This window comes from Octodon degus, unplaced genomic scaffold (assembly GCF_000260255.1).
Source record: "Octodon degus isolate 3935 unplaced genomic scaffold, OctDeg1.0 scaffold00101, whole genome shotgun sequence".
NCBI lineage: Eukaryota > Metazoa > Chordata > Mammalia > Rodentia > Octodontidae > Octodon > Octodon degus.
In genome coordinates, this window is record NW_004524677.1 from 5,277,080 (window position 1) to 5,285,970 (window position 8,891).

At 51.7% G+C, this 8,891-nt stretch overlaps 1 protein-coding gene across 2 annotated transcripts in view; it reads right to left on the reverse strand.

The window, feature by feature from the left end:
* Tmem154 (transmembrane protein 154) overlaps positions 1-4,512 on the reverse strand; it is a 51,550-nt gene extending 47,038 nt beyond the window's left edge. For both annotated transcript variants that reach the window (XM_023723701.1, XM_023723700.1), the window contains exon 1: positions 4,384-4,512. In XM_023723701.1, coding sequence (XP_023579469.1) covers positions 4,384-4,450 — 67 coding nt within the window. In that variant the 5' untranslated portion in view covers positions 4,451-4,512. The remainder of the gene's footprint in view (positions 1-4,383) is intronic.
* Positions 4,513-8,891: the final 4,379 nt, after the last annotated feature.

Genomic DNA, 8,891 nt, shown 5'->3' on the forward strand with positions numbered 1-8,891 from the left:
GTGTTTGTAAATAGGATATCATGTCCGCATCTTGTACAGCAATTAACCACTAGGAAGAATGTATGCAATGTGTTAATTATCAAAACTGTCCTACCAATTTTGTTTGAAACTGTCTCATTGCTATTTATTTCTCAATAAAATTATAGAAAAAAAAAAAAGATTTGGGCCCCAGGTAAGTAAGAGTCTACCGAATGTTTTTAAGAGGCTCGTATCTATACCATGGGTCAAAAGTTAAAGCTCAAACTGACCCAGGATAAAATAAAATGAAATAAAATAAGATAAAATAAATCTCACAATGGTCAAGTTCAAAGCCAGGGGAAATCATCCTGACACTTACAGAGACCTGGGAGAGCAGCCACAGGAGTCCCAGTGTGCCCCAGGGGTGGGGCCGGCGTGGTATGCCAGGGAGCCCCCAGCCTCAGGGTCTGCCTAAGCAGGGTGCTTTAATCCGCTGAGCTATCTGGGCAGCCCCAGCCTCTGATTTTCTTTTCCTTCTATTTTTTCTTTATCTTTCTGTGACCTGGGGATGGAACCAGGCATGCTGGGCAATCGCCCTCAGCGCAGCCCCAGGCCTCCTGTGACCTTCAGTTCCGCCTCATCCACTAGGATCTTCCTCCTCTTGGAGATCCCCATACTCCAGTTCCTCCTCCACTGACAGCTGTGGGTCCTGTGGGCTTAGACCTATGCTGAGTCTTGGTCCTTCTGCTTGCAACTCTTTGAGGCTGACGGATGCCGCCCTTCCCTCCTGTCCTACACCTGGGGTTGAGCCCCACGTACAGCCACGACCTCTCTTCAACCTCACCACCTCCTGTCCCCATGACATCCTACTTCATGGTGGCATAATGGACATCATCCTGAAAAAGTATTGGGGATTAGAGCACTTGACAATGGTGTGGTGATAGAGTTAGAAGACTTGGGGTTACCTTAACCAGGGTGAGACTTCCTGCAGCCAGGGGCTGCCTCAGCCTGTCCCCTACCTGACTCTTCTTATGAATAGAAATCAACAGATTCAACAAGCAGCAAGATGAGGCCTACACCCTGCTGGAGCAGCTAGGAAAAGGTGATAGTGAAAGCTATCACATCGCTGACAATAGCCTTAAAATAAAGACATAAAAGAAGGAATAAACAACCAAGTTTTTAAAAATGCCCCACAACATGATGTGTGTTTGCAAAGGATGGACTTTCTAGAAATGCAAAACAGGATCACTAAGATGGAAAGCCCAGTGAGCAGGCACTGTACGAGGTTCCTGTTTCTCCACATCTCTGCCAGCATTGGAGGGTGGCGCCAACGTTGCCCAGGTAGGCAAATTCCAGGCTGCATTGTTTCTTTACAGAACTGAGCTCAGCCCAGCCCACATCTTCCCTCTTCGGCTCTCCTGGGTTCAGAATTACAGATGCAGAACAATACAGAAGGACACCCCCACACCACTGCCTGTTCTGCTTTTATTTTAGCATGGCTGATATTTCAGTGGGCTTTCTGTAGTTTCCTAGTCTCTAGGGTACAGGCCCTCAGACAGGGCTCTCCATGGTGACCCTGTGACCTCATTGCTGTCCTCTGCCTGGTTCCTGCATCCTGCACCTTTTCCTAGCTGCTCTAGCAGGGTGTATTTCCTGCCTCCGGTCTTCATTCTGCTAGTTCTAGCCTTTCCAATTGCTCAGTCTGCACCCATTCCTGCTCCTGCCCTCTGCCTCCACTCCAGGTTCAACCCTGCACTCATCATTCCTCTTCCTGTGAGCCAGAATTCAGCACAGCACAGCAAACATAGTTACTAGCACGCAGTGGCTGCTGAGACCCAGCCAAGGGCATTGTGATGTTGAGAACCTGCAGCAGGGCAAGGGCCCAAGTTACAGTCTCCTGACCCTGAAAGTAGACAGAGCCTGGCAGAGCCTGGCACCCTGACGGGTAGGGTGCACAGGCGGAGCGGGGGCTCTAGACGACTCTTCTTGGAGCCATGCCTTAGCTGTGAGACCTTGGCAAGTCGCTTCGCCTCTGTGTGCCTTGCTTTTCTCATAGGGGAAGCTAGGATAGTAGTATCCACCTTACAACACCCCTGAGAGTTCATTACGTTAGGGCAGTGCCTCGAGACACTGTGCCGGAGGCTGAGCGCCGTGCATGTTGGCTACGAGCATCATCACTAGCACTTGAAGCTGAGCTGTCCAGGAAACAGAAGAGGCCTTCCTGTGCACCAAGATCAGAGATACAGCATCAGAACGCACAACTTCGATTATGCAACTAACAGTTCCTTCTGGTCTCTGCTTCTCAGTTTGCCCCAGAATGATCTGCATCTTACACTTCTGAAGCTCCTCCCAGGCATCTTTGTCCCCGGCCACCACGTAGTTCTAGACTCCTTGTTTCTGCCTCATCCCCTTCAGTGCTTCCTCTGCCAACCTTGCTGCGATGGCAGCTGATAAACCCCACGCTCTGGTACGGGGGGGGGGGTGTCACCTTCAGTCTCCTACTAAGGTGGAGCCCACTGAACCGGGAACAAGGTAAAAATTGCTTCATGGCCCTGCAGAGCGTGGCCTTGACTCTGAATTCTCAGAGGATCCCACACTAGCCAGAGCAAAATGATGAATATCTGTTGGTCAAAATCCTAGAAAAGCTGTTTACTGGTGACTTGCAAGCAGCTCATTTCACTCCCTCCTCAGTCAGGCTGTAGAGAGCGTCTATCCAGAAAGAAGTGCTGACTCAGAGGAAGCGAGGCTGCTGTCACGCGGTGCTGCCTGTCTGCTGTTGGTGGATGCTTACACTGGGCTGTGTCACAAACTAGCTCGCAAGACAGGCAGGCTGTTCAATGGCTTCTTTTACCAAACATCCCCCAGATATTATTCTAAGAATTCAAGGAAACACAAATGTGACACCTATAAACTAACCTGAAGTCTTAGGCACCATTAATTTAAAAAGACACACACACACACACACACACACACACACACACACACTAATTAATGACACATTAGGCCTCAATCCTTGACTAATGTCATGGTAAAAAATGATTACTGAACAGCTTTTCACTTTTTCCACACATTGGCAATCCGGGCAGGGCCCAGTAAGCACACTGGAAGAAGCACAGCTTCCTCTGACTTTTCCTGACATTCTAACACTATCTGTTTTTAGGAACAAGGCAGTTTTTAGTGATAAGCTTTGTATCCACTCTGTGGATGATTTTAGTATTTATCAACTATCATTGAGTTATTGACTTCTGCAGAAAGGGTTTGAAGAAATCAGAGATGAACTAATGAAAATTTCCCCGAATGCAACCACCGCCCCTTGCAGCTCCTTCCAGCTCTGAAACTGTGTACACAAGAGTGTACAGTGCCTGCCGGACTCCTGGCCACCGCTCCCCGCTCCCGCCAAGCTGCATCCAGAAGGAGCGGCTTGCCGTCCCTCTCCTTGCAGTTTCCCCTGCAGATACCCGGGAACCCTATGCAGACAGCACCAGGAAGAAGCAGCCAGGTGCTGGACTGGGGAGGGCGGGCCTGACTGCTAAGGTCCCCGAAGGCACCACATCAGGATGTCAGTGCCTGAGTCCCCCATCTTATTTAAAGAACTGGCACTTGAGGAGCTTCCCTCTGCTTCCACATTGTCCACCTACACTAGCTGTGTGCAGAATCCATTGGTAGAAACCAAGGCAGCATGTTCATTGACCCAGAGCAAATCAGCAAAACCCCCAGCAGCAACCAAGGGTATTTTGCATGTTACGGTAACTGTGAGAAGAACAAATCAATTGTGCTTTAACCTAAAAGACTGCAATTTACTGTTTTGTCTTTTCCACCACCTTTAATTGGTTACACTCATTACTTTTGTAAATAAACTTTCAAACAGTAACAACCAGTGCAAAATAAATAAGTAAAAAATAGCCCTCAATGTACCAAGATCAAGGGCAAGCAGAGGACCAGACTTTCTCCATGTGTTAGAGAGTGGATGCCGGGCAACTCCTCAGTCAATTTCCTGTTTACATTTTTTTAAACTCATGAATTTTCTTTAAAATGCATTCCAGTAGCAGATTTCTGTAACCCTGCTTTCCAAGAGTATTTGGAACAAGGGGCCCTCTCAGTGCACTGTTAAGAGCAAAACCTATTATCTCTGATCCTGACCGATTGAAACATTCTTTTCCACGTACTGCCAAAAAGTTTATGGTTTTCTTAATGTGCCCATTAAAGTTGGGAAATTACAGGGATCCACACATCTCAGAAGACAATGATGGCGCGAGGTTTAAATCAAGGACTAGGACCCAGTGCAGTGATAGCCAAGTCCTCCCTCCATCCCAGCAAGAGGCAGTTTTCATTTTCTCCCCTTGTAGAGAAAGGACTGGGGTCTTGGGGGGTGCCCTCCCCTGCGAGCCCCGTAACCGCGGCACCCGCCAGCAGGAGGTCGCTTACCCTGGTGGGTGGCCAGGCCCAGCGCGAGGCCCAGGACCCCGAGGCAGGCGGCGCGCGGGGCGCTCATGTCAGCTCGCGGGGTGCTGCGCGGGGCTCCCTCTGGCCGCTGCTGCCGCGGAGCACATTTCCTGTTTCCTGCTTGTTTGGGTCGGTGCTCACTTGAAGGAGAGGTGTTTGCCTGTTTTTTAGGAAGTGATGTAACTGCAGGAGCCTGTCAGACCAGCACGGATTGCAAAAGAGAAGCTGCTCGCCCAGCTCTGGTTCAGCTAGCGAAACCTCCCCAGCTCCGTGGAGACTCAGCCTGGCCCTGTCCAAGTGGCCCCGGCCAACAGGTCTGCCCCTCGCATGTCACTCGAGGTCTAGGACCGCAGGCACCCTGGCTTCGCGGGTTCACACACACCAGCGGAGTCTCAGAGCTGCGGGGAGCCTGGGGCTGCGCTGTCTGAAGTCTGCTGGGGCTGACAGAACAGCTCCGAGGGCGCTGTCCAAAGCAGTATCTATCAGCTCGCTAGCTTCTGAACTCTGAGGAATCCAAGGAAAACCGAGTTGTCAGTTCATTTTTAAAAACTGAACTTTGAACAATTCCCAGGACCAGTGGCTGCCGTGCTGCAGGATAGCCCAAGCCCACGCAGCAGGGACAGCTGGGGCCTCAGAAAAACCACTAGGCACTTTTCTGCAGCAGTCCATTCCCCTACTTGGCCCCAGTTGGACCCCACCAGGCTCATCTGGAGGTCAAGGACAACCCTCCTTACACACTGTGGTCCCAAGGTGGAGCTCTCTGTCCCCAAAAGGATGGCCTCTCCCTGAATGCATTTCCAAAACAAAAGATGCAGGCAGGCTAGGCAGGGGCTGTCCTCATGTCATCTGTCTTCTTTCTTGTGTGACAGAAAATTTCTCAGAGGTTGTTAAAGGGCAAAATAGGGCTGGAGGGAAGTAGAATTCAGGGGAAAATCCTGCCCAGGGAAAGGGAGCACTTAGGAGGTGTCAACTGAGGCCATGCTGCGGAGGGACAGAATGTGCATCTGGTGTGTGTGGCTGCTGGAATTGTGTCCCTGGGCCCAGGTTCAAGGCCCAAGCACTGCTTCATGCAGTTTCCTAATTGGATTCACATTTGCACAGGATAGACAGACAGAGGGACAGAGGGAAGCCTGTATGTGCCAGCCCTTCTCCTAGATGCAGCCAGAGTCACCCCCTTTGCCATCGCAGTGATCTGCTTTGTGGCTGCAGATCCTCCACACACACACAGCTGTGTCCTTCTTTGCTGCTTGCTGCTTCTCAGTATCATTAGTCACATTTATCTCAGTCCTTATCTATGAGAAATAGGTTGGTGATTCACGTAATGATCATTTACTCATAGATTTCCAGTGTGTATTTGAATACTTCAAACTGGCAGTTAAATGCACCCTTGATAAAGGATGCATTTGTGCAGTTGGGGGACCATACAGAACAGCAGAAGAAAACGGGTGTCTTCGAAACTGGGTGGCTGATTGAAAAGCAACAGAGAAAGAGCTATCTATTCCTGCTCTTCCAGGTGTGTGAACAGGCCACCGGCCCCAAAGCCCTCTAGGGCTGAGTAGGGTGGCAGTTACTGCAGTGGGGAGCAGAGTGTTTGGCCAGCTGTACCACACAAGTGTGAGAAAGAAGGCCTGGGTTGGCAGTTTTCTTCATCTGTTCCATTCTTGCTGTTAAAGGCATAGCTGGCTCCCTGGCTGGAGGCCAGCAAGGGTCGGTGCATCACAGTCCTGTGTCAGGCTGGACCACAGACTGTCTTCTTGCACAGCCCTCTGCTGAGCCCCAGGGCATGGCCAAACAGCTCCCCAAAGTACTAACAAGTGGGCTCTGCATTGCTCTTGAGCAGCCTGACAGTAAATCAGAGTGGTGCACTAGATGCACCGAGGGAGGCTGTGAAGAAACCTCACACAAGCGTGTAATTTTCTTTTGACCCTGGTATTTAAGGGTCTTTTTAAAAGACCCTTACAATGATAAACTTTATGTGAAGGGGAAGAAAATTACCATCATTGATCAGAAAATGGTGCCAACCTGGTGATCCATGCGCTGTGGTTAAAATCACAGGGAGACCATGTGGGACGCAAAGGGCAATTTAACTCTGTTGGCTCTAGTTTTGCCAACCAATTCTGGCAAGTGGCTACCTGGGTGCAGATTAAACCTCAGTACACTCAGGGCAGGGAGTCCAGGCCTTAGTGCTAGTCCTTAGATGCCAGGAGCCTCCAAGGGAATGGTAGCACTGCACAAGGTCACTTTGGTGGCCACAGGTGGCTCTCCACACTGGGAAAGGAGCCTGGCGCCTAGAGACGCCCCGTGCCTCCTCATGCCCTGTGGACTCCCAGCAATTCCTCCTCTTGCCCCGACCCACTCCGTGGGCTGTCCAAGGGGAGAGCCTATGGGAACACAGCCAGAGGCCGTCTCTTTTTCTTCTGCATTAACAGGGACTGAACCCGGGCCTCGTGCATGCTGGGCGCGTGCTCTACTGCTGACCTACATCTGTAGCCTTTTTCATTTTGAGACAAGGCCTTGCAAAGATGCTCCAGACAGCCTAACTGCAGTCCTCCTGAATGTCTCAAACAGCTAGGATTACAGTCTGTGCCACTTCACCTGGCACAGAAGTCCCTTCCCACTATGCGCTTTCCCATCCCAACCTTGCCATGCCCACCCCCTCTGTGATCAGCACACATGCTCAGAGACAGACAGACAGACAGACACACACACACACACACACACACACACACACACACACACACACATATGCAGGTGCACCTGCCTCCTCCCCCACGTGCCTTTGTGCACACTGGGGGAAGAAAAGCAGATGGGAATGAACATGGCTATTTAATTCAGAGCTCGATAAATCAGGGTGTTGGCTGCATTTGCATTTGTTCTGGCAGAGACCCAAGGGCAGGTGGGGAACACTTTGCATGTGCCCTGCATTGGTTGTGGGTGTGGGGAACTAGTAACAAGCTCTGGTTGTTGGTGGCAGTGTTCACGAGTGCCTCACATTCCCATATTTGGCTTCTCCCAAATTGGAAGTGGGATGGAAATCAGGAAAGCTATCAGGTGGAGACCTGACTTCCTGCCGGCTGGTTTACTTGTGCAGCAGCCGACTTCCAGGCTGGTTCTCCAGGCTGCCTGCTACAGATCCTGGGCCCCAGTCCTGGTTGTTCTACCTGACCTGGCCATTGTTCCTGTGGGTATGGAGTTTTTCCACACCTCCCTGTACACACACACACACACACACACACACTCAGAATGTGTGTACATGCCCTCACATGCGAACACCTGCCCCAACTGTCACAGGAACTTTCTGGGGCTCCTTTTCCTGTCTAAGTGGCAGCTGGTGGTGGCTGACTACTCCTTGGTGTTTGATCTGCAGGGTCAGGTGTTCAGATGAGGTGACAGGCTCGCTGGAAGGGGCTGTCAGCCATGCTGCAGGAGGGTAGAATGGCACAGGAAGAGGCAGGTGCAGGCCTGGAGAGACAACTGGGCAGGGCATGCAGGGTCGGCAGGGCAGGACAGGGCAGGCAGGACAAGAAGGGCAGTGCAGGGCAGGCAGGACAGGGCAGGCATGGCAGAGCAGGGCAGGCAAGACATGGCAGGCAGGACAGGGCAGGCAGGACAGGGCAGGCATGGCAGAGCAGGGCAGGCAAGACATGGCAGGCAGGACAGGGCAGGCAGGACAGGGCAGGCAGGGCAGGACAGGGCAGGCAGGACAAGAAGGGCAGGGCAGGCAGGACAGGGCAGGGCAGGGCAGGGCAGGGCAGGGCAGGGCAGGCAGGGCTGGTGTAAGGTAGAAGGAGCCAGGCTGTACTAGGTGCTGCTGCCAGGAGAGGAGCTGACCAAAAGTGGCCACGGCCCAGCCGCTCAGCTCATCTACCACCTTGGATCTGTGTCCCTGCGTCCAAGCCTAGGCACACACTGCCCAGCAGGTCACACCGAGTCTGGAGGACCCTGGAGGCATTCTCCATGCCTTGGCCTCCTCCACCTCCTCCTGCACAAGGTTCCCAGGGACCAGCAATGCCTGGCCACCACAGGGTAGAGCTGAACAGCACTGTGACCAGGAGCTAAGGGGCAGGGGGCACATGTGGCAGGCAGCCATGAGTGGACATCAGTCACCTGGCACAGGAACCCAGGTCCCCTAATGTCCAGTGCCTCCCTCAGGGCAGGGCCTTCTCATCTTCCTCTCCAGAAAGTAGGAGAGGGCTTAGTACTGTTCTGAATGAACAAACAAGCCAATAAGTGAAAAAAAAAAATTCCTTTTGCTATAATATTTTTAAAGTGGTATTGAGGACAGTGCCTAGCCCCCAGTTATTTTGGGGGAGCGCTACTAAAATGCAGAATTCTGCTGGACAGGGTGGCACACGTCTGTAATCCCAGCACTCAAGAGGCTGAATAGAAGGATACTTGGAGCTCGAGACCAGCCTGGGCTACAAAGTGAGTTCAAGGCCAGCCTAAGCTACATAGCGAGACTCTGTCTCAAAAAGACTAGATAGATAGAT